This window comes from Cavia porcellus, unplaced genomic scaffold (assembly GCF_034190915.1).
Source record: "Cavia porcellus strain 051 isolate PalLab524CR breed Dunkin Hartley unplaced genomic scaffold, mCavPor4.1 scaffold_31, whole genome shotgun sequence".
Classification (NCBI taxonomy): Eukaryota; Metazoa; Chordata; class Mammalia; order Rodentia; family Caviidae; genus Cavia; species Cavia porcellus.
The window spans coordinates 43,368,258-43,394,189 of record NW_026947514.1 but is presented as its reverse complement, the minus strand read 5'-3'; the positions used below and the strand labels follow the sequence as shown (position 1 = coordinate 43,394,189).

Sequence of the window (25,932 nt, the reverse complement as noted above, 5' to 3'; positions counted from 1 at the left end):
CAGACTAGAAGCTCTAAAACCCTTCTTCCCGAGTTGGTCACTCCCTTTTCTTTTGTATCATTATTTCAGACTTCTTAAATTTTCTGATTCCTTTTATGATATGGAGAAAATTGGTGGTCAGAGAAAACCTCCAAGCTTTTTAGCAGATTTAGGAAGTGAATTTGTGTCATTCAACAACCTGGAACCCATGTGTTTTCCAGCACATACGTGGGTCCCAGAAGTTAAATTTCTAAACCTGAGCTATCTTGAAGACTTTCTTATATCTATCTACCAAGGACTGACCTGAGTACTTCAGTTAAATGAGCTCCTTCATCGCCTCGCCTAAATTTCTTTCTAAACTCTGAAACAGGGCAGGAGAGCTGAGTCCCTACTGACTTGGGCTGATGCTACTAAGATGACAGATAAGATGGACTTCTGTTTCCCTGTTGCCTTTGGGAACTGCCCATTCATATGTAGACCAGACTTTGGCATCAGCAGCTTCCTTGCTTCCCAGGGGAAAAGGAGGGCTGTTCTCTCCTCTCCTGGATCAGTCAATCCCTTGTAAGTATAGCAAAGAGAGGAGAATGCTGGTTTATAACTTTGAGACTGCAGCCCAAATGGGACTCAGTCCTCCTCCTCAAGTTGCAACCAATGTCTGCTGCTTACATCCACCCAGTTCTCCCCTGTGGGGTTTCTTTCCCTCTGTTCTATCCTGATCTTCTTTGAGATGATTTTCAGATGGATTTTATGCATAGAAAAACAGATATCAGGGACTAGGAGTTCAGAGGCCCACCACTTCTTTGAGTTTGCTGATGCCCCCTTTTCTCCTCCTCCTGTGCAGCAGCTGGGTGGCTAGAGATCATCACATCACTGTGTTTTGTCGATTTCAGCTTCTGTTCATTGTAACCCATTTATGCTGAAGAGTTTTAAGTTTTTGCACGAAATTCATACATGTTACCTAGAAAAATTCAAGGAACAAGAATTTAAAGAGAACATTTTTATTGTATTCCTTTGTTCTGTGATATTCTAAAACAGGAATACTAAGCATAAAAGGATTAATTGAGTCTGAGGAAGAGCCAGTTCTTCACAGAACCTTAGTTATAACAATGTGTTACAAGTTCAAGAATTCTAGGCAACCACAGTTCCCTGAATACAAATCTATCTAAACTACTTAGAGGGGAAAGGAGATGCTCATTAGTGTTTTGACCTCCTCTGCTGACCTCTAGCCTTGAGGGTGAGTGCAGCTGTAGCCAGCAGTGTGGCTGCTGTTGGCTCTGAGATTGAAGGGTTCCCCTGCGAGCTAGTGAAACTCCTCTGCAATTGTCCAGCTTCTAAACACACTGCAGTATTAACCTTGTGGCAAAGGGAGCATAAAAGTTCAGGTTACAACCACTCATTCAGAGCTGGAAGACCCTCAGAGAAACACTGTAGGGGAATCAAATTGAAGATTCATTTCAGTGTCTTGGGTCCTAAAAGAGCTGCTATTGCAGGGCAAATAATGATTCTGGAGTCCATTTAACTATGGCAAACTCAGGGGATGGGGTGAACCTAGGAACCCTCAAGGTGATGGAGAGGTCAGACCCTGTGGCCTCTGAGAACTGAATGGAAAAAGAAAAAGTGAAGATACGCAAAATCAAAACCAGCCAAAAGCTAGATGCTTTTCTAGCCATTATCTGTACAAACGAATTCTTTAAAAGGTAAAATAAGCATAGCTTTCATGCAGGCCATAGATGGCATTTAGCACAGGGACCAGTTGTCTCTCAGCCCTTTGGAACAGACTCAAATGGCCTCATGGTCCCTTTCCAGTTGGCCCTGAATGTGGCTGTTCCAAGGGGCGTAATCTGAACAGGCCAGCTTGGATACCCTGTCACCGTCCGATTAAATAAATAAATCTACCTCCTAGGGCCCTCACCCTGGGTGGGCACACCAGAATATGAGTTGGAAATGGAGTATGGGCAGTTTTGAGGTCACCATAGTTATTAATACTCTTACCCAAATAAGATAGATAGTAAAGGCAGCTGTTCCACCTTGCCTGGACACGGCTGGATAAAGAGGCCAGAACCAGAAGTCACAGAAGAGCCAAGCTTTTCAGAATCCAAGCAGGTAGCAGCCCTTCATGGTAATTTTTAGCAAGTGAGGTCCCTTCAGGGTGCTGACACATTCCAGAAGTAATTTTGTAGTGGTAACCATATAAACGAGCACCATGAGCACTGGTGACCCACAATTTATGGCACTGGCTTCTTGAAGATACATTTCCAGGTGCTGAGCTCAAAAGAATCATCTTGTGAGTTTCTGCTCATTCTTCCTTGATGACTGATTCTGAAAATGCTTGCGACTTAGGTGTGAATGGAAGCATAAGATACTTGTTCTAGGGATATTTAAAGAGTATTTACTCTGCAGTTAGACCTAACAATGCCAAGCAGAGCACTTCTGGGATTATGCTATCACTCCAAACAGGACTTCCACCTGACCTTTTCCCACAGTTCCGAGGATCTGTTCCTTTAGTTCCAGCTGTGTAGACAGAAAATACACTGAGGATTTCGTAAAACACGCCGTCGAGAATTTACCCTGATAGCTGTTAAATAAAAATGTGACAAATAATTGAACTTACCCCATGCACCTACATATAGCCTATAAATTACTGCCCATAGTGTGAAGAAAAGTTGTGTTAACGTCTCAAATATTCAGATTTTCTTACTTTCAGTGTGTAACTAACCTTACTGTTTGGCCCCCTAAAGTGAAAAATGCTTCTCTGCGTGAGAGCAATTGAAAGAGACACTGATGCAATTGCTATGTGTGTTTAAGTGGTCCGGGCAAGGATTTTCACAAGCACTTAAATACAGCAATTGATGGAGATCTTGAAGAACGTTGCTATGATTATAATTTTGCATTTCTATAAAATTAGGCAATCTTTAGTCATATCTCATTCCCATCTTGAGAAAACTCAGCATAGAAATTTCATATATATATATATATATATATATATATATATTTTTTTTTTTTTTTAAACTAATGGCTGATTCAGAAATGAAAACCCCAGCCCCAACCCTGTGGCCAAATCTGGGGATAATAATGTCACATTTGTCACTTTCCAGATGGTTTTTGTTGTTGTTGTTGCTTTTTGCTCGTTTTATACGGGCTGTTTGCATACTTCTCTAGGCTTAGAATTATATATTGCTTACAATAGCCTAAATATAAACATAATACAACATAAAATAACTTTAATAATTCAAACTATAAAAAAGCACATTGTGTTAAAGTTCACTAAAATTAACATGGAGTTCCATTACCCTGACCTCAAAGTAACCTCATGATTATTATCCAAGAAAATACAATTGATTATGAATATCAATTTAAATATGCTACCTTCTGAGTTTAGTCTTGTGAGAAAAAAGCACTCCGCACATGAACACTTATGAACAGCATTTAAAGACAAAAACCAGATACCAGGGTCTAATGGCCTTTTCATTTCTGTGAAACTATGTAACCCAAAAATGGTCACAAATTCCTGGTTGAACTATAAATCCTCGAATCAAGGGAAATGATGAGCCTCACAGGATTTCCAAGTCTACATTCCCCCCTCGCCGTGCTTGTTTATGAGTCTACTGTTAGGCAGATCTCTTTGACACCCCAGATATGTGTACTAAATTCTACTCCCCGTGGTTTGAGGCAGAACCCAACAGGAATACACACCTGGCAGCATCAAAGAACTGATATCCACTCAGCAGGGGAAACACTGCCACCACGCAGCCTTCCCAGATAGCACTCTGGAGATGCTCTTCGCTCTTCACTGCTGCCTGCTGGCCCAGCCCGGCCTGGCGGCTGCAATCCAAACCCCTTACTGCCTTTTACAAAGCACCTGGGTGTGCGGCAACTCTGAGACCACCAGGGTACTTGCCTTTGTGGCATTAGCAAAAGTATCATACGAGCAGCACCTGCACCGCATACCCCAGCAGCATGTCTGGGCCTCAAGTCATGTGTTAATAATTATTAATCTACTTTCGTTGATATTAAGTAACTCATGAATAATGTTCAGAAGGGCCCCAAATATCACAGGTATGGAAAAGCTATTTAATGGAGGAGTTTATTTATTCAGGAATACTCGGAACTGAAGCTTAACAAAATTAATTGCTATGTAGGTTTAAATTCACCTAAATTTTAATACTAGTCTTAAAGTTAATGAGGAAATGACATACATTTCCTATTTTAGGGTTATTAGTTTACTGTTGCTGCAGTTTTGAAGTGCTTCCCAGTAGAACCAGTGTATGGTAATTTAAAAAACAGGCAAACCAGTATACATTAGAGCAGTGAACTCCTGTTTGAACATACCAAGAATTCTAATATTTCATATCAAGTCATTATGACCTCAAATTATTAATATTTCATATTATGTAATTAATGAATGCTCTAGTGCAATCAACTGAAATTATCTTATTCTGATTTACCTTTAAAAATGGAATTAGCTTGCCTGTAAATAAAAAGAAGAAATGTCCTCTGTATAACTTTCCAAGTGATGTTGCAGATTCCATTTTCTGCTTTATAAATCACTACAAGACCTTATTTGATTTTTTTTTGCCCTTGACCTAAGTTTTGCTTCTTAGCTACATCAAAATTATGTGTCTTCCTAACCAAGTCCTGGTTCTGTGGAGGTCATTAGAAACATGCACCGACCCAAGGACTGATTAAGATGTATACTGAACTGTTTGAAGGAAAAGAATACATTATAGCTGGAAATCCTTGGAAATAACTTCCTATTAAACCCATGTCACTAATATAGACATTAGTCTCTAGAAGCTGAGCTAAAAGTTAAACTATTCCTTAATAGCAGCTTTTATAACTTGTGTGTGATGTCTTGTGAGCATCCTGATTTATTTTTAATAGACTCTTCTTACACTTAAAACAGTGGTAGAGAAGAGGTAATTAGACTTAAGGAAATACATACCGACTTTCATGATGTCTTGAAATGAAAGACTGGCCGGGGACACAGCGTCATAATTTCTTTCTGCTTCTTGCCATTGCATTCAACAGATAGTCGCTGCAATAATGGCGATCACCGGCATTGTCATGATGGCCTACGCAGACAACTTCCACGCTGACTCCATCATAGGCGTGGCCTTTGCCGTGGGCTCCGCCTCTACATCTGCGTTGTACAAGGTATGCTGTGCATCTCCTTCTGTAGTCAGTTATCACCCAGGGTTTAGATTTAAGTGATAAGGTAAGAAAGGGCAATGGAAACTTTATTAGAAAAAGAATAAATGTGTTTAAAGAACAGTTGAAATAGCATTTATTGAGTGCTTGCTATGTGGTAGTGTCTGCCAGAGACGTTCACCTAACACAATCTTAGGAGGCATAGATGATTTTTTCCAATTTTACAGATGAGGAAATGGGCTTTCAAAGATTTAGTAACCTTCCCAAGGACCAGCAGCCAGTTAATGCTAGAACCAACACTGAAGTTGGACTAGACAACTCCTAAGTCTGCCCCACCCTAATTATCAGGCAATTATAGCAGAATGTGAGAAAGGCTTCTTCTCTCCTTGTGTTATTTTTATTTAATTACTGATGGTCATTATTCTAACTTCCACACAATGCTAGAAATAATAAACTGTCACTTGAGAGTCACTCTTTGTTACACATTGACCTCATATCATAGGAGCCCAGGTCATTAGCAAAATGAGGACACCCTTTTTCTCTGAGGTATCTGATTTTATGCATGTTAGCAAATGAATACACTCCATAATTGGACCCAGAGAATTCTGCCCATAAGATAATCATCCTAAATAAATAGTACTGCTTCCAGAGGAGGTGGGTATGGGCTGGCCTGCAGCCGGGAGGGGCATGAACAGCACTCCACACAGTGCAAACCTGGCTCAGGAGTCCCCTGATGAGGCAGGCTCCGCGTCTACTGTGTTCTCACCGTTGGTTCTGCACTGTGCTTTCCCAGGGTGAAAATTTTATTCAGGGTCATTGCACCTGACTTCAGAAGCAAGGAATCAGAAAGCAGATCTAAAAGGTCATTTCCCAAAGCTCTGCTTTTTAAGAGCAAACTTTCTGAACGATTCCAATGTCACCTCTCCTGGTGTTTCAATAAAAAAAAAATAGTCTTTGAAAGACAGAAAATACCCTTGGTTACTTCCTGGAGGCCTGTTTTGACTATTCACCACCACTGTGGCCCAGGGAGTATGAAGACCATTTCCATACTGGCATTTCCTGGCCCACTGATTCTGAGTGACAAGCTTGACAAATGTTCACTCACTGGTTATTAGTGTCTAACTTGGTCCCTCAGGAATGCTAACAAAATGTCTGATGTGGCCAAAAGCCAACATGTGCTCAATTCCCCTCAAATAAGTCTTCCAAGAGAAAAACTGATCATTTTAGTTAAAAAAAAAGCAATGTACTTGAAGTTACTATGAAACCAGGCTGATTATCTTATAGATATCTCCTGACTGAGACTGTCAGAATTCTCCTGACTTGAGTTACATTCATTTTTGGACTGATGATATTTGCGAGCATCCTCAGAATTGTATCTGTATCATAATTCTTGGCAGAAACAATCTGTTCCATTTTTATTAGAGGATTAACAAAGGAAAAAGACTAAGAAGCTGAGAAATGTGGGCTTCAGATCTGGCCTCCTGCCCCAACCAGCTCTGTGACTTAGCCATTTGCCTCTCTTTGCCGTCTTTTTCCTCTACGTGGCTTAAAAGTCAGAAAAACAAAACAAAATGTTCTTAACTCAGAAGATAATGCAATATTTGTGAAGACATTTTAAGAAATGTGCTTATAGACTCAAGGCCTCATTATTTCTGTCAGCTACATACTGACAAGTTCTCTGTCCAATTTACTTTTCAATATCTGTCCAAAAAAAGGATGCCATGAATCCTGTGTTTGAAAGGAAGAAATGATGACATCTCAGTCCTAGATTTTTCTAGGCTTGCCTACACTCTTAATAGTCATTCTCCCTATATCCACCCTGATGGTTTTGCTTTACATAGTATAGAGTCCCACAGTAATTTTCAACACCATGAAGAATTTATTTGGTGGTGGTTGTTTTCTACTTGAAGGACATAGGGCATTTTAACTTCTTCCCCCAAGACCCCATATAGTACCAGGGAAATGGCAGGGCAAAGAGACCTGGAGCTCTGGGTCAATTAGTTCTTTACATATACCAGTATAACTCACCTGCTTCCCCAAAGTCTCCAAACATGTGGCTGAAGAGTTTTTTCTCATTCCAGGTTCTGTTTAAGATGTTTCTTGGAAGTGCCAACTTTGGTGAAGCCGCACACTTTGTCTCCACCTTGGGTTTCTTCAATTTGATCTTCATCTCCTTCACCCCCGTCATCTTGTACTTCACCAAGGTGGAGCACTGGTCTTCTTTTGCAGCTCTGCCATGGGGCTGTCTCTGTGGGATGGCAGGACTGTGGCTGGGTAGGTGGTCTCTGGTTTCAGCTTCCATTTTGTCTGTCACTTGAGCTTTCCTTGGACACATTTTAGTAGTAGGATCATTTGCCCTTGGGTTCCTCCATGCTCTACTGCCCTCCTTCATTGTCATTGAATGTCTAGAAGATTCTTTGCATGTTTGTGTTGATTAGATCTGAACTTTCCAGCTGGTGTATTTTTGCCATGATTTAATGTATGTAATTGGTAGCCCAGGCCACTCTGCTTGGTCCTGGACTTCACATGGCCTTCAGCAGTCTCCATGTTGGGCTGTGTCGTATGTATGTTCCATGTAAGCCACAGCATAAGATAGTGGGCCATGCATCCAATATTCGAGTGATTTGGAATGCCAGAGCACCCAGTGCAGGTGAGAGGAAAGGAAGGCAGGATTTGGCATTTGAGAGGGAAATGGCTCATGAAGTGTATGGAAGCCACATCGAGGGTTTAGATTTTACACCCAATTTTTAAGTAGAAAAATGGTGAACTCACCTCTGCCTAGGAAACTGCTCCCTCTTCAGAGTACGCACAATGACTTTTTAGTAGGAAACCCTTACCAGGAGGGAGAAGAAAACATATGAACTAAATTTGCTAGACTGTGCCGTCAGGAGCCAAGGAGAAGTCATGTGGAATCTTTGTACACCCTTGCTCCCCGCTCCCCAGAGCTCAGAAGCTCTCTGTCGTGCCCAGGGTTCCTAATTTGAAGCTGCACTTGACCTGAGAGGAACCTGGAAAATAGCAAGCCTGCTCTTCTCTCACTAAGCAGGCAGCCCAGGGCCGGGTGTCTGTTTAGCTAGAATCACAACATTCTTGCTCTGCTGCTTTTCCCACACACTGTCTCTGCCTACTCCTCATTCTCCCATCACAGGCAGCCTGAGGACCTCCATTAGCCCCCGGCTGACCCTCTTTGCCAAGGTGGTGTGACTCCACTGCAGTTCCTGGGAGAAGAATGTCCTGATTCCAGCAAGGGTATTGGGTGGGTTATCTTACTCTGTTCCGCCTAGGCCCCTAAGGGGAGATCTTAGGCAGGAACATTGAAGAGAAGAATCAAGCATTCATTGGCAGTCCCCTGAGCTCTTTTTTTCCAGACCAAAATTGTATGGTTATCATCTCTCATTATCTCTGGTCAGTTGAGTAGGAGTCAATATGCAGTATTTCCATAAAACCAAAATATCCTAATTAAAAGGGCCCCAATAATTTCCTGGCCAAAATAACCTATCTCAGAACAATCAAGCAAAGTGTTACTGGCTTGTGACTCCCCCTATGCACACATGGCTCCCACCATGCAGCAAAGTAGTCCTCCATCAAGATGTGTATATTCTTCGACACTGATACAGCTACTGCATGCTCCTGAAGGAGCCTGCTCCAGCCAGGGACCTCCCATGCTAGCCAGACCCTGGAGCTGCCAAGTGGTGTGGTCTCCACACTATACTGCATAAAGTGCCACCTGGCATTACAGCTGCTCCACAAGACCCAGCCCAGGGCACAACAGAGCTCCCTTCGGCCCAAGCTGTGTCATGGCAAATGGAAGAGACAGCCTCTCTTCTGACTGTGTCACACACTCCAGGCATTTCCAATCCAAAACTTCAGTGCTTCTGTGGTGAAGATTTTATTTTCTTCCCTGTCTCCTATGAGCTTGCTGGGGCTGGTCTGAGGACCAGGGCTAAGAGATGAATACTAGTCTGTGCTGCAAGCTGCTCACTTCTCCTGCAGCTGCAGCTGAGACCTGTTCTGCAGGGACCTAGCCTCTGGGGAGTGCCTTAGCCTAAAGGCAGGTTAGCTTTGCCCATTTGTCCATCATGTCTAATTGCACATAAACTTGGGATGGTCCCCGAGCTATTGTAATACACTGAATTAGATGTTCTTTTCCTTAAGTTGCCAAATGAGAATGTAATTATTTCATATAAAGGAAAACAGGCAACACATTTCAGCAAAACCACTTGACTTATGCTGAGTGAGTGCCACTGTACCAAAGCACCACTACTTTCATTGCATTTGCTAAAATATTCAGTTCAGCCAATAAAATGACTATTAAGAAGCACAGCAGAGCTTTAATACATTTAATAAATTCCTGACCTGTCACAATGTGCCATATTTGACTCCTGGAGTCTAAAGAGAGACAGTGCACACGGAGGGGGAAGAAGCAGGCACCAGTGCAGGTCCATATTGCCAAAGCTGTTGTCTAAACAAGCCTTGTGAAGACCAATCCTGTTGCCTCTAACTATGAAATATAAGTGACTCCAGATACCTGAGTTAGTGGTCTTAGTTAAAGCAAGGATAATAGGAATGATTCTACAATCTTCTTTGAGCTACTGGAATGGTTCTAGAACCTTCATTTATCCTGCTGAAATAGTTCTAGAAGCTTCTTTGATTCTAGAGAGTTATGGGCAACCTGCATCCATTTTATAACTTTTTCCTATGAAAAACATATATTTGATAAATTTTAAGGAGATAATGATTATTTTAAATAATTTTCTATTTAATGAGATCAAGAGGTGTTAGTTATAGAAAATCAAGCCACATCTGCAGTCAGTTGTATGCTCCCGCCTTCTGGCTGCCTGTGGACACTCAGGACTTGCGAACGGCTCCCCAGGATTGAGTGAATTACATTGAATCCACTCTTGTTTTGTCCATATGATGTTCACTCCAGGGGAAAGAGTAGAACAGGCTGTCACTGGTTATACTTTTAAAAAATAGTAATAAAAAGCCTTTTAATCACCCAGCAGTACAACATAATATAGAAAAGTAACAAAGATAAAGCACCAACTTTAACCAGTCACTGCTTTCAACCCCTCGCTCACCTCAACTTACTCTCATAATGTAATAAGTAGAGTAGTATACCTCACTGCATTTGCTCTATACATCTGTTGCCAGGCCATTGGTAAGACCTGAGGCAAAAATATGGAAAAGAATCTGACTAATTTGCCAATTATGCACGCATCCATCTCCCAAATCAGAGGATAAACTGGCCCAAGGTGCAGGAACTTGAAAAGGTGCACTGAGCAAAGACATTGATTCTACTACATTACTGAAGAAAAGAGAGAAGTGTAAGTCTCTAATCTGGCCTGACTCTCCCAGTCGCCAGCCTGCTTGCCAGCAGAAGCAGTAGACTCTGCAGGGAACTCAGCTCAGCACCAGATGAGGATGTCATTGGCAAACACAGGAAAGGAGTTAACACAGGACAAGAGAGTGTTCAGGTCCTGGACACATCGTGGAGACACCCAAAAATTTGCATCGAACACTCCAAAGGACTCAACCCACCGAGATGCAGGACTGCCAGAAAACTTTAACCACAGATATTCATTAGGATCTTCCTTCTGTTCCCTTCCTAATGTTCCCTGCCTTCTCTTCATCCCTATAAAAGGGACACAGTTCTCTTTGTTCAGGGCAGAAAGTCTTACTATGCTCATAATAAATTCCATGTCATGCTGCCTTTACACGAGCGTGGTGATCTCTGCTGCCTATGTATGTAACAAGGAGCATCTCAATTCTCCTCACCCTGTATATCTGCCTTTATTTTACAGCTTTCAACATCCTAGTGAATGTCGGTGTGGTGCTGACATACCCAATCTTGATCTCCATTGGGACGGTGCTCAGCGTCCCTGGAAATGCAGGTACTGGTCCAGCTTGGTACACGCAGTTTCTGACCACTACAAGTCTCCTGTTCATGTTTACTTTATGCTCTGACTTGTTTCTTCTAGCAATTGTGAATTATGCCCCACGTCTCAGAAGATGTTTTTAAATATCATGAAGGTGGCAGAAACAGAATAACTATGCAGCAGATTTTAAAATTGCAGTTTTGTAAACACTGTTTTTACTTGGCTGTGTTTTTGGAATTAAATGCCAAATGTATCATTTGGGTTTCATGTAATCTCCTGACAACCTAATTTTATGGTATTTTTAGAGGAAGTCCTATGGAAACAAAAGAAACCCAGCATACGACTGTGAAAACATATGCCTAATGAAAGTGCAAGCAGTGAGCAGGACATGGGCTCCCTATTACACTACCCATGGGGTGCTGCGGAAGCTTCACCTTGGGCAGAATAGGTGATCCTCTAGGAAAAGCAATTTGACTCTCTTCAGGGGCAAGATGAGGTGTTATTTTCCCAGGATAATCTTTCTAGTGAAACTGGCAATGAAAATGCACGATCTGGATAACAGTTCATGTCTTTCAACTCTAAAATTCTGTGATTCCAATTCTTGAAAAGCCACCTTTCTTTCTTTCAGGACAATCAGCAAATGTTTATTGAGCTCTTATTAGGTTATAAGATTATAAATAAGACAACAAAGAAATTACATTGTTCTCCTCTTAAGAAGCTTACACTTCAATTTGGAAAAGAAAACCAAAGACGTACCACCTGGATGACACCAACATCCACTGCAAGGTCAAGCAGTAGATTGGTCCCTTTGGATCATGGCTGCAGAAGTCTCTGAATTCTTGGATAGCTGAATTCCAGGAACCTCTTTCCTAGTTAACCCTCAATGAGATGGAATCCCTGGGGATCTCTTCTCAAAGCAAAGTCTTCCACTTTTACACCTCAGAGTCTGTGAAGGATGGGCTCTTTCTGATTCTTGAGATGCTATCAAGGCATCTTTTTTATTGTCCTGATGCAAACTACTTGATTTCTTTCTAATACTGATCTTTTTAGCAACTGTAGTCTGCATTGCTCCAAATTTATAGATACTCCCTTTCCAACAAAATTTAAAACTTTTAAACCAGGCATGGTGGTACATGTCTGTAATCTCAGCATTTGGGATGCTGAGGCAGAATTGCTGCCAGTTCAAGGCCAGCCTGGGCTACATAGTGAGTTCAAGGCCAGCCTAAACTGCACAGTGAAACCCTGTTCCAAAAATACCAAAAAAAACCACCCTTTTATTTTCTGGAAAAACTTAAACCTTTATTACTCCTGATTCTCATTATAAATCTGACTAAAAGCAAGAAACCATATCACACCACAGCCTTGGCACTGGGCTGCCTTAAAATTTCCTCTACAGGATTAATTAGCTCAGTCGTTCACAAAGTCTTTGGACATGGGCAAATGTAGACAAATTTTCTTCCAGAGCATAATACATCCGCCTTGAAATCCAAACCCATGGAGTTCTTGTTCCCAGCTGAAGCCTCTTGAGTTAGACCCTTACTACTTCCAGTTTTATCAGCGTTCTGGTCTTCCAAGCTCTGACCATAATCTCCCATCAAGCTTGAATTATAGCATTCTAAGTGTTCTTTGGTCTGTGTCTCCAAACATTTGTGACCTGCTCCCACAAATCAGTTCCAACAGCTTCTAAACCACATGGTCAGGTACAGTCACAGCAATGACTCTACTTCTCTGATTACCAAAATCTGTCTTAATCACTTTCCTAGGACAAAATACTAGACACTCACGACTTAAGGAGAGGTTTATTTTGGCTCAGAGCTTTTAGAGGACTTAATCCATGTTGAGCAGGCCCAATGGAGGAAAGGCATGGTGGAAAGGTCTGACAGAGAAAAGCTATTCACCTCATAATGACTAGGAAGTAAACAGTGAAGGGAGGAGCCAGGGAAGGAGGCAGAGCCTTCCCAGGGTGAACTCCAGAGACCTCCCTCCAACCAGGCCCCACCTCCCTATAGCAAATTAGCTAAAGCACTGCATGATCCAATCACCTTCAGTAAGCTCTGAACATAGGAGGTTTTAATCAGAGACATTCTAGACTGAGCTACAACACAGCACTGTATTTTGAAATGATAGAGATATTTTGGAACCAGATAAATGGTTATTGCACAATATTGTAATTATGTTGAAGGCCACCAAATTCACTTCAGTATGCTAATTTATATTCTATGAATTTCACCTCAATTAAATCTTGTAAAAGAACAGCATATACAAATTTGATTCATTTGAAAAATCTTTGATGACAAAACTGGAGAAGGATGAAAGGCTTTAGGAAAATATTGAGAAAAAACTAGAGAGGTCATTAAGTCAGATAACATGGAATTTGAGCTAAGCCTTCGGGTAAGTATAACTTAGAGAAAAGAAATGGACAACAAACATAGATTTAATATGGAAAAAGGAAACACTAGCTTGAAGTCTTTGGGAAAACCTTGAGAAGTGGTTCTGACTTGGTCATTGGTTTTCAGAGAAGTTTAGAAACATTCATAGACCGTGACTGAAGAGCTTTTTCTTCCACAGCTGTGGACCTCCTGAAGCAGGAGGTGATATTCAATGTTGTCCGCCTGGCTGCCACCATCATCATCTGCCTCGGGTTCCTGCTAATGCTGTTGCCTGAGGAGTGGGATGAAATCACCCTGAGATTCATCAACAGCCTAAAGGAGAAGAAGAGTGAGGAGCACATGGAGGACATGACTGATCCCAGTGTGCACCTGCGGAGCAGAAGCAGGGCCAATGGGACAGTGTCTATACCACTGGCGTAGAGAGACACAATCTGAATGCACGCGTATGTATATTCTGTGAATATAATAAACTTTTCTCACTACCTGTACATTCAAATGACAATATTCACTCGGAATTTGGATAAACCATATGTGAAATAATGCCAAGAAAAGTTTACATTTATATGCTTACCAAGGAGCTGGTGTAAATCATCATAATAAAATTTTTTATTAAAACATATTTATCATCCTATTTATTCTTTTTGGAAAGGGGGAGTTCCTCCCAATTCACAAATTGTCTTGAAAACAGGAAAATCAGTTAAGTTGTAGTATCACATTTTCTCACCAGGAACTAAGAACTTTTCATTCAATCAGAAAAAGTTGCCTATAGGAAAACAAATGCAAAGATTCACACTATATTTAAGTCCAATAGGAGCATGAGAGTTTGCAAGCTGGAAAATCATTAAACAAATATCAGGAGAACATCCGCTACACATGAGACCTACACGAGGACCAATGAAGGTGTAAAGATGGGGAAGACTCGTGTGTAGTTTCAATGTGCTCTAAGAGGCACAGAGCATCGTTCAGGTCACAAGTGTCTGCACTACAGGGCAGACACTGATAAAGGCGTAAGTGGACAGAGAGGACACTGGTTACACCTTAAGTCCTTCGCTACCATGCTTTATGAAGGAGTTGTTTATATTTGCTGTCATGCCATCTTCAACTCCCATTCACTCCTCAGCCCTCTGCCTGGACCGTCCGTCCTCTCGCTCCTCCAGAGGTGATCTCACAAAAGTCACTAATGACCCTTCTCTCGCAAGGCATGCTGATACCTTTCTACCCTTACCTCGGGGTGTTCTCAGAAGTATTTGACATGACTGTGCTTTCTCCTTTTCCTAAAACACTCCCTTTCCTTGGATCCTGTCACTTTCTCTGTTTTTCAAACTTTAGCTTATTAGTACACAGGTGTAGTACACACTCACACTCCTTGTGGGCAGGTGGTATGTGTACATAACACGTCTGTGTTTCCTTGCCCATCCTCTGTCACTCCCTCCTTCCCCTCCTCCACCCCTTGAGCCCTTCACCTTTGAGAATGATCTGTCTCCCTGCTTCCTTTATCCCTTCTTTTTGGCTCTATTTTCATTCTGTGTTTGTCATGTAAGTGAAATCATGTCCATCACTTTCTCCTAACCCTCTTTCTACCTCACAGATGTCTCTGGGTACTTTTTCCAAGACAGTCACATCCGTATCTCCAGGTTGTCCTCACCCTTTCTTAACATTTCCCACTTACTCTGCCTTCTATGGGCTCAGCCTCTTCCACGGCTTCAACTGCAAACCCCTATTGGCAGCCCGTAAGCGTCCCTGAGCTTCAGATCTAACTACTTAAGTGCCTTCTGCAGTTCGCTTGGCTGCCTCTTTGTATACTTACATGTAGTAAAGGAGAACTTATCACCACTTTTTCTCAGCCCTGCTCCTCTCTTTTTTTCACGTGTGGTTTAATGTCATCATTTTCCAGGTACCTGAGCCCCACGGCAGTGTCAACTTCTGCTTCCTCACCATGCACAGTGCTTCAGCTTCCATATTGGTTTATGTGACCTGCTGATCCTCTTTCTCAGTATTTCTTAGTCTGTGCTCCTCCCTGCCTGTTCCTGGCTCCCACCTCTCCTCATCATGATTAACAAAGTACTTGCTTCCCTGGTCTTTCTAACTCCTGACCTAGTCTCTCTCTCATTGCTCAGAGGGACTTTTCTGACATATAAATTTGATTATTCTATTTTCCTCTACATAAAATACTTCAGCAGCATCTCACTGTCCGCAAAACAACATGGAAACACCTTGGAGTGTTATTCTGTGCTCGCTGCCTGGCCCCTCCCAGACTCTAGAGCACCAGTGTCTGTTAGACTTTCTGTGACAATGGGACTATTCCACATGTGTGCTGTCCTAGACAGCCACACCTGGCTCCTGAGTACCCTACATATAGCTAGTGCAAATGAGGTGCTGCATTCTAATTTTTTTTTCATTTTAACGTGTTTACCATATTAGAAAGTACAGTTCTAGAGCTGTGGTCCTCACGATCTCTATTCTCATTGACATTCACTTTTTACAGTTCTTTTCTCAAGCTGTTCTGTCTTGCATGATTCTCTTTCCCTCTCTTGCCCACTGAGTAACCTTTGTCTGGGCCTCATAACACTTTTCACTGTCAATTATCCTGGGAAGTCTTTTATGTGATTTCTTCACAGTTAATGTTTAGCTTCCTTATAGCAATGATTGCCCTACTCATTGCTGTAACAAGACAGCTGAGATTCTCAGTTTGACAAAGGGAAGATATTTTGGGCTCACGGCTTCAGAGGTTCCAGTCCATGGATGCTTGGCCCTGTCACTTTGGGCCTGTGGTGACACAGAGCACATGGAGAAAGCATGTGGCGAAGAGCCACCTCACCTCATGGAGACAAGGACGCAGGAAGAGAAGAGGCTAAGGTCCCAATATCCCTTTCAAGATCACTCTCCCAGTGACTGAAGTTCCTCCAAATAGGTAACACATCCTAAAGTGTCCTCACCTTCCAAAAGCACCATATGTTAGGAACCAAACTTGAGCACATTAGCCTTTTAAGGAGCACATAGCCTTATTCAAGGTACAGCACAGCCCATCATCATTTCTGGCCTATTTGTCAGAATTTTCAGAAGACTATAAGCTCTCAGAGAACAGGGGTATGTGGCGTCACCACTGTGCACCAACACCAGTACTTACAGACATTCTATCCATGAGCAAATGAGTAGCTCCACACTCGTATAAACCACTCCTGAATTGCATGAGATCAAGAGGTGATAGACAGGCATTCTCATGATTAAGACTGGTGAAAGTAAGAATAGGATAGTGGAAAATGTGTCCCATCCTTTATCATGTTTCCATAAAACACCGACACACTGAACTGACAGAAGGCACCCTTCCCTGAAAGGGTGGTTAGAGAACCCAGCAACTGAAGATTCCTGCACTTTCTAGGGAATGTGGTACAAGAAGCAAGACTTGGTGGCATCTGTCTTAATATCTTGTCTTGTATTCAGGAATCCCTAAAAGTACAAGGTGACACCACCATGAGGCAAGAGAAGGGAACTCAGAGAGTCACACTTGCTGGCCAGGCATCACAAGAAATAAAAGTCTCAACCTGCCAAGCATTTGATCTCTCTGTCATTTTTAGAAGAGGTGCTGCCAGTTTTCTGGCATAGATAGATGACATGATTTTAACTAAAGCAACACACACATTTTAAACTTCATGACACATTTTCAGCTTCACAAAGAATGGTACAAAGTAAATGCAATATGTTATTAGTAAATATGAATTAATCTGTTATCTAAGTGGAGTTGGATTTTGCTATTTAAATGCCCTATTTGTATAAACATTGCTCTTGTCTTGCTTTTAAATGACTGTGAAATAGCAATAAGCACTGACTAACCCTCTCCGACATCTTGCCACTACTTAACATGACATTTAAAATTGCATTTTGACATTTTTGTCAAAATGAGAAATGAGTTGTTTTGCTATTTTTGATGATTCATTTTGAAAAATAGAGTCAGCCAGCCTGGCAAACACTAATTCAACTGACTGACCACCATAATTAGCTCAGTCTATATTAAGAAAATATTTCCATTATGCTATTCATTCATTTATTCATTAAAAATTATTAAATTGTACATCTGGCTTTATAGTGGGATATAATGTGAGAATGTCACTAAGTGGATCCTATTTGCCCCTAGAGGAACACTATGTACCAAATTTTGTGACCACAGGAGTGGTCTTAACTGTGTAGGGGATATGGGTGGGATGCTGGGAGAGACAGTACACAAATATTAAAAAGGATCCCTGCCTGTGGGAGCTTACAACCTTTCCAGGTAAGTTGTCTCTTTGACAATTAAAATAACATAGATGTTTATTTAAATCAGCTGTGGGAATGTGAAGTGTTACCTTTAATTCACGCAAAAGCCATAAATAAAGTCAATATCTTTCCTTGTTGTTTCTTCTGTCATCATGCAAATCAAATCGGATAAGGTATTTCAGTCACTGAACAAATATGATTGTGACTATGTTGTGTTTTCAGGAAGTCAAATCTATATGGATCTGGATGATACTGAAGAACTTCACTATATCAGTCAGCTTTCCCATTTTCAGACACAATATCCAACACTCACAATTTAAAGGAGGAAAAGTTTAATTTACCTCACAGTTCAGGTGAATTCAGTTCACGGCTGTCTGACTCCCAGGCAGGAACATCACACTGAAAGATGCAGCCAAAGCTGCTTACTTCATGGGAGCCGGGAGCAGAGCAGGGAGCAGTGCCCGAGGAAGGGGCAGGAACCATACCCAGCACCCAGGACTCTGCCTCTGTGACCACGTGGCACACACCCAGGAACGTGCTCTTGCATTTCCGAGTCCAACGAAGTTGACAGATCAATGTCGATCACCACAAGGAGCAAGACAAAACCCCCGCCCTTGCTGTGGCCACTATTGCTCTGCCTCTTTTTCTGAATCTTATTCATTCTAGGTGCAGGAAGTAGCGGCTTTTATGAGTAGCCCAGGTGGTTCATGGTTGAAGAGCACCCACACATCAAAGCCAGCCTGCACTTCTTCTAAGTGTGGCTTTGGAAAGTGCCAGCCTCTTACGTGCTCCTCCATGTCAACATAAATGAGTGAGGATATTAATGTCACTTAGGATTGTTGCAAAAACTACACAAAATAATGTATGACAATTTTATCACACTCCCAGAAGGTCCAAACCAGACCAATAATCCTGCCACTTCCCCCAGGTCCTCATCAAGAATTTTCAGAAATAGATTTGACTCCTGGGCCTTTCCTTGGACCTCAATTTCACCACCCTGCCCTCACAAAGTCACAGCGCTGGCACTGAGCATGGAATTCTACCCAAAATAAACCAGAGAGACAAAAGCAGCCCGGCACGAGGACCAGGCCAAGGAAGCAGCAGAGCTCTGCCGTCTCCATCTGCCTGGCTCCCTTGGTATTTTGCATTTAGCATTCTGGCCCAGTCATTGGAACTAATTGCCTGACAAAAAAGACAGACTAGCAACTTGGCTCTGAAATTAAAATCATTTCAACCACGTCCTGATCTCTTCACAAACAGATTATAAGCAAATCAATTTTGCTCATCCAGGCTTTGCATGCCTTTTAATTTGTGCAGGCACTTTGTCAAGATACAGAGGACAAATGATTTGGAGAAGGATAATGCAAGAGACAAAAGAATGAGCGGGGTGGCCAGTCAAGCGTTTGGATGTGTCTGATATCTAGGTACAAATCCTCTTTCTCATTTATCCATAAACCCCTGTCAGAACCACAAAGAACACGCAGCACAGGCCGTGCTGTTTGTCTGGCAGGCTAGAACAAGAAGTCTCTATTAATTCTAATGCTTTTTATTTCTTTGTTCTCATTTCCTCCCCCTCTGTGGCAATTCGAGTGAAAGTAAGAGCAGAGATACCAGGAGGTGCTAGAGCCCAGATCACAGAGGCCGAAAGAGCACAGCACACGCTTCAGCGCTGATCAGCCAGGCTGCCCCACATGGGAGCCACCAAAGGAAGATGGCTTGGTGGGGGCAGGAACACCATACCCTTCAGGGTTTCAGGACTCTGAAGAGCAAGTTGTTGACCAGAGCTGCACATAAAGGCTTCAAGGCTGTTGCAAGACTCTTTTGACAGTTTTCAAAACAATAGGAACTTGTTGCTTTATTCTGAAGGAATCAATTCCAAGAACGCAATGACCCTAAAACTACACTGTCCTCTACTAGACACAAGCCACATGAGGCTCTTGAATTGTGGCACAAGTATCAACTGAGATGTGTTGGGTCAAGCACACTAGATTCTGAAGACTTCACAAACCCCCAAAAAAGTTAAGTTGTTATTTAATACTTGTTGTATACTGGAATGAGAATGTTTTCGTATGTTGCAGCTCAAATTATATTTCCATGAGTAGCACTACTCCCGTAGCAATCACTGGATCATCTCTTTTGTTACTGTAACAAAATATTTTTGCCTCAGTGGATCAAAAAAGCAAATGTGTAATTTTGAGTTCCCAAGGCTGGCAAATGGGGCTGCACTTCTCTGTGTGATGAGGGCCTGCTTCCTGCCTCACAGAAGACATTTTCTCAGAGTCTGCGTATGGCAGAAGAGCCCCCAAGCCTGTTTTCTAAGGGCCCTAATCCCATTTATGAAGGCGAGTTCTCAGGCCTAATCACCTTCAAGGGCCTGCCTCCTACAGTCATCACTTTCAGTGTTAGCATTTCAACAGGTGAGTTGGGGTGAGACACAAACACTCAGACCGCAGCAGAAGGATGGAAAAAATAGTGGAAAGCTTAGAGAGGCAGAACAGCTTTGGAAGGAAATAATTAGTTGGTCCTATTTTGTCAGTCAAGACAAAATATATTGACTTCTTATGTCAAGCAAGTGAGGACTGCCAGGGCCGAGGGAAGACCTCGAAAGACAGCATGTTAGTCACTTTCCATTGCTGAACAGACTTCCCGACACCTGCAGTTTAGAGGAGGCCAGGTTTAAAGCAGCTCAGGCTTTCAGGGGACTCAGTTCATGCTAGGCTGGCTCCAAGGCAGAGCAGCATGGTAGAAAGGCATGACAAAGTACAGTTGCTTAGTTCGTGGTGACTGGGGAGCAGAGCTAGGGAAACTTCCAGGGAGGAAAGGTCCAGGAATCTGATATATACGCCAAGGTCACACCCAGTACATCCCCACAGGTCCCCGGGCTGGCTTCCAAGCCAAGCAGGTTGCCATGTCATCGTTAGTGGCCATAGAGGGCGTTTCAAATTGTCGACCAAGCAAGAAATGGGGAAGAGCTGAAGTGTGTTGAAACTAGCAAGGAAACTTCAGCTGATACCAATTCTTCTAACGCAGAAGGCTTAGAAGCTGCTTTAAATAATGAAAAGTAAAAAGATCATATTGAGGATTAGAGTGAAAAGCAGAAGACTCAGATATGTCAGTTAACTTGCAGGAAAGATGCTAGATCATATTCCTCAGAAGTTACTGTAATAGAGTTCCTACTTATGACAGCAAATGTAAATACTCAAGGTTAAAGTCAAGATGAACCAGATGTGGTGACTTACACCTGTGATCCCAGCACTCCGGAGGCTGAGGCAGGAGGGTTGTTGTGAGTTCGAGACCAGCCTGGGCTACAAAATGAGCTTAAGGCCAGCCTGGACTGCATAGTGAGACCCTGTCTCAAAAAGACATAAATAAATAAATAAATAAAGTCAAGAATTTATTAGTTTTTGACCTGGTGACGGCTCACACCTGTAATCCTAGCACTCCAGAGGCTGAGACATGTTTGCAGTAAGTTTGAGGCCAGTCTGGGCTACATAGTAAGTTCAAGTTTTGCCTGAACTATAAAGCAAGACTCTGTCTCCAAAAAAAAAAAAAAGAAAATTATTAATTTTTAATTTAGATTTATATTTCAAAGATATATAAAAATTGCACATATTAATGAGAAATTATAGGATGTTTTGCTATGTGTATTCATGTATAAAAATAACTATCTCCTCAAACATTTTATCTTTTCTTTATGGTAAAAAATTTCTAATTCCCTTGTAGCTTTTTAAAATAATAGTACATTACTGTGACCGCTAATCAATCTGCCGTGTACCAGAGGTTCTCTTCCTTATCTAATTGTAATCTAGTGCCCATTAATCAACCTTACCCTGTCTCTCCCTCCTCAGTACTCTCTTCACATTCTGGTGGCCACTATTTTATTCTCAGAAATGATCTCAATGTGTTTAGATTCCACGTGCGAGTGACAGCATGTGACACTTGTGTTCTGTGCCTGGCTTATTTCACTTTATGCAATGTCCTTCAGTTTCATCCATGTTGTAGCAAATAACAGGACTGTATTCCTTTTTACAACTAAGAGTTTCCCATTGCTTATATGTACCACACAGTTCCTGGTATAATCATAAGATCAGCACGGATTTGACCAATAGGTAGTAACTTAACTCTGGCCAGTGATTGGAAGGTTCTCCTTCAGGTAGGGCAGCCTCCAGAGACTGGCTAGCTCGACATTAGAAAACTTCGTAATGTGACATCTATCCAGAAATTACCAATATTTTGGGTCTGGTCCTCTGCACTGGGGGACCAGAAATTGTCTTGTTTGTGCCCTAATGACTAGCCCAGGGGTCCCTAAGTGTGATTCCTAGACCAGTGGCAATCAGCATCAGCTTGGTGTTGGCACTAACCTAGTCTCAAACAGTCCAACAAACACAGTTAAACTCATGCTCACATTACACAGGAGATTCCAGTGTCTGATAAAGCCTAAAATCAACCGATGAATGGCCATTAGTCCATAAGCATGAAGTAGATGTTGACAGTCACAAATTGAACAATTGCCTGGATCAAAATCCTTACATAAGTAAGGATAGTACAATCTCCACTTAAGAGGCAAATGTACTTGGAAAATTGAATATTAATGTAAAGATTGCTTTTTGAGCCTGAAACTAAACATGGAGTGTCAGGTGTGATTCAAATTTTCCCCTTTTTAAATTTTGTTTCCATTTCAATTCCTACCTTCTTGTGGTGATAGGTTTGTGCCAGTGGGATAATAAGTGATAGGGAGAAAAATCTGAAGAACAAACTGGGCAACTCTTTCCAGTCACACACCCACTAAAAGAACATGTTCTACCAGATCTAAGCTAAAGACATTAGCAGGTAGATAGCATAGATTTGCCAATACTTGATTATAGACGCTGGTTATGACCCATGTGGTCGACGCAAGTACACATGATACTTCATTGCTTCCCTTACATATGAGTTTTCTTGTTATAACCCAACTAGATGCTCCATTAACCTAGACCACTGACATCGACACATTAAAATTCAGTCTCTGTCCAGACCTCTGCTCTGCTCCCCTTGGTGTCCTTAGTAGCCCCCACTCTAAAGTTCCATAAACATAGGTATTCTCCATTTCCAACAGATTGTATCTTACGTGTTTTAGCTCTCCACTTTCACCAAGATTTCCACATCGTTATGTTTCTATTTCCATTAAATGTTTATATTGAAATATTTCCAGTTTCCATAGTCTTTCACAAAGCTTTCTACAAAACCCAATTATGATTTGAGCTTTTAAAACTTAACCCACATTTTGACTTAACACCTGTGCAATTTCCTCCTTCCACATAAGATTCGCCTCTTCTTCACTCACTCCTAGGTACAAGCTAGCAGCCGAGAGCTGCTGGATGAAGCTGCAGTGCTCACTGCTCCTTGCCAGTCACACGCCCCTGGCTGAGAGGTCTGTTTCCGTGAAGTGTGAATCCCATTGTACCTGAGCCAGAACCTGCAGTCCTTCCTGTTCATGGGCTGGAAAGAATTCAGTCTTCAGGATGTCACTGTTAATATCTAATCAGGATAACTGTGTTAACTTTTCATGCTCAGTTTCCCCAGGGCCTCTCTGGCACATCTGTATCTTATCTATTATTTTATTTTATTTTGTGTATGTGTGGTGCTGGGAGTCAAACCCAGGACCTAGAGCATGCAAGGCAAAACTCTACCACCAAGCTACATCCCCAGCCCCATCACTGTATCTCTTCACCCTCATTTCCTCATTTGGCAGTTTTCCTATGGTTCTATGCATAAATCCAGAGGCTCTTCTGAAGCAAGAAAATCTGCTGTTCACTATAGTTTTGGAGTTGATCTATTTGAATGGACTATAATTCTTAGAACTGGTAATCCAGCCCTTCTAAATGAGAACCATTTAGAGTAAGGAGAATATTTACTTAATGGAAATAATCCATTGCTGATCCACAAAAAATGACAGCTTATGCTGTAATTATAGAATATATCGTATGACACTAAGATTCAGTCACCTCGTTACCTTGTTAAACCGCCTTCTATCTTTTCTGACATTTGTTGACAGCTTAATAACCAACACCTATGGGACTAAGTAATTGCTTTTGCCATTTTCTTTTGAGAAGAGAGACTCTGTTCATCTTTTCATGCCCAGCAATAGCTCATAGTAGGTATTCAGTGAAAGGGAAAGAAGTAGGAGGAAGGAAGAAAGAAATCTTAGCCTGCCAAGTCAAGGATCTATTTTCTAAGCAAATCTTTACTGATATTTTTATAGTGCGTATAATTCCATCTCTCATTGTGTTGGCAAGAACCAGGGTCATAAAAAGAGAGAGAAAGAGAGTAAAGACAAAGGCTAAAAATAATGAACACACAGTTGGTCCAGAGAACTGGCTGCTCTCCATGCAGCAGCCCAGGCTGATGTGGAAGAACGGCCCCAGATCTCTTCACAGACACAGCCTATTTCTGATCTAGCCCAGAGTTCATGAACCAGCCCACAGCGAGATGGAATTCTCAGACAGGACATTTAGTTTAGTGCCTTTGGAAGAGTCCTGGCTGGGGGTGTATGAGGGGAGGAAGGGAAGACTGATTCATCTGAATGTGGACCAAGAGGAAGAGCCACACCTTCTCTTGGCCTTCCTCCTTGGACTCTGTAAGTCCAAGCACTTCATCACAACTCCAGTTAACATCCCCCAGCATAAAGCCTTATTTGGAGAACTCCTCAATAAATGCCCGTGCAGCTGTGCCCAATGCCCAAGCCCCCTGCGAGCTGTCCTGGTGCTGCAGCCATGCAGCCTTCATGTAAAAATTGTGTGGTTTCCCTCATCCGTATCACACTGCCCTCACTTCATGCTTATTTGAGATCTTGCTCATCCTACATTTTTTTATCCTCTCCAAGTCGCCATTTCCATATCTGTTAAATGAGGTTATTAATACTACTAATCCTCAAAAAACTGCAATGAGTCATCACTAGTGCTTTGCACCTAAGAAATACTCAATAAAAGTAAGTTATTATTCTCATTAAAAATTTAGAATATAAGATTATTTTTTCACTCTCCAATATTTTCCCTTGCCTGTAAATAAACTCGATTTGATTTAAGAATAAAGTCTTAAAAATGATGATGAATCAAAGAACATAAAGCCTTTAGTGCAGATATTAGTTAACTAATTTTACATATTCACCAAAAAAAATCACTCCAAAACTTAGTGATTTAACACAACAGACATTTGTGCAATTCAGGGTTTCATGGTCAGGAGCCTGGTGCACAGAGAAAGTCTGCTTCCAGGATCAGGCACCTCCAGCAGGCTGGAGTCCTTGCTCGTCCCTTGTGCCACGCATGAGCCTCACCTAGGGCAGACCCCACTGTGCTCATTGGCTTTTCTGAGCAAGAAGGATGAGCAAGACAGAAGCCCCAGGCTCTCAGTAATCTGCTATCAGGAAGGACGTTCTACTCCTCTAGCTGCATTCTATTTGTTAGAGGTGATCAGTAAATGCAGCCCCCTGGGAGGCAGAGCATGACATCAGGGATCACCTTAGAAGCTGCCTACGCCAGGGAGGCTATGTCATCTTGCTAAGAAGGTGCAGGAGCAGGGAAGGTGACACACACTTATAGTCCCAGAAGTTAGGGAACTTCAAGTTCAAGGTTAGCCTGGACAAGTTAAGTCAGTGTCTTAGTGAGATACTGTCTTAACTATTAAGGGAGAGGGGCCCTGTGTTCAATTGCCAGGGCGCAGAACACAGGGCAAAGGCCAGTTGCCAGAACACAGGGCAAAGGCCCTGTGTTCAGTTGCCAGAACAACAAAAAAGGATAAAGGAGCTAAGAAAGAAAAGTATACGTGGGTAATCATACACATGCACGCACACACATGCTGTCCATTCCCACACTTACGACTCAGAGTGCGGGAATGTTGAGAAACCTGGATCCGTCACAAGGAACTTTAGGATGTCAGAGTAAGAAAGACTCTTAGACCATGTCAGAGTCAGTCCTCCCACCTTACCCTACAGAGAATGGAAACTCAGGGGAGAGACATGGTCTCCCAAGACTCACGGTCCTTCTCTGGCTTGAGCCCAGTCTGACACTCAGTCCACGCTCTTTCACCATGGATAACTTTCCACCTCATTCTGAGTTTCTTAGTTACTTCTCATTACTGGGACAAAACATCTGATATCCACAAGTTAAAAGAAGAGAAGTTTGTTTTGACTCATGCCTTGTAGAGGTTTGAGTCCGTAGTTGGCTGGATCCAGTGCAAGATGACACAGCAGAGGAGAAACAGCCCGTGGTGTGGCAGTGAGAACCAGACCGAGGCAGGAGGAAGGGCAT

General features: G+C 42.1%; 1 protein-coding gene across 3 annotated transcripts in view; it reads left to right on the top strand.

The window, feature by feature from the left end:
- Slc35f4 (solute carrier family 35 member F4) overlaps positions 1 to 14,015 on the top strand; it is a 320,519-nt gene extending 306,504 nt beyond the window's left edge. For all 3 annotated transcript variants that reach the window (XM_063241314.1, XM_063241315.1, XM_063241313.1), the window contains 4 exons: positions 5,008 to 5,133; positions 7,209 to 7,401; positions 10,932 to 11,021; positions 13,575 to 14,015. In XM_063241314.1, coding sequence (XP_063097384.1) covers positions 5,008 to 5,133; positions 7,209 to 7,401; positions 10,932 to 11,021; positions 13,575 to 13,816 — 651 coding nt within the window. In that variant the 3' untranslated portion in view covers positions 13,817 to 14,015. The remainder of the gene's footprint in view (positions 1 to 5,007; positions 5,134 to 7,208; positions 7,402 to 10,931; positions 11,022 to 13,574) is intronic.
- Positions 14,016 to 25,932: the final 11,917 nt, after the last annotated feature.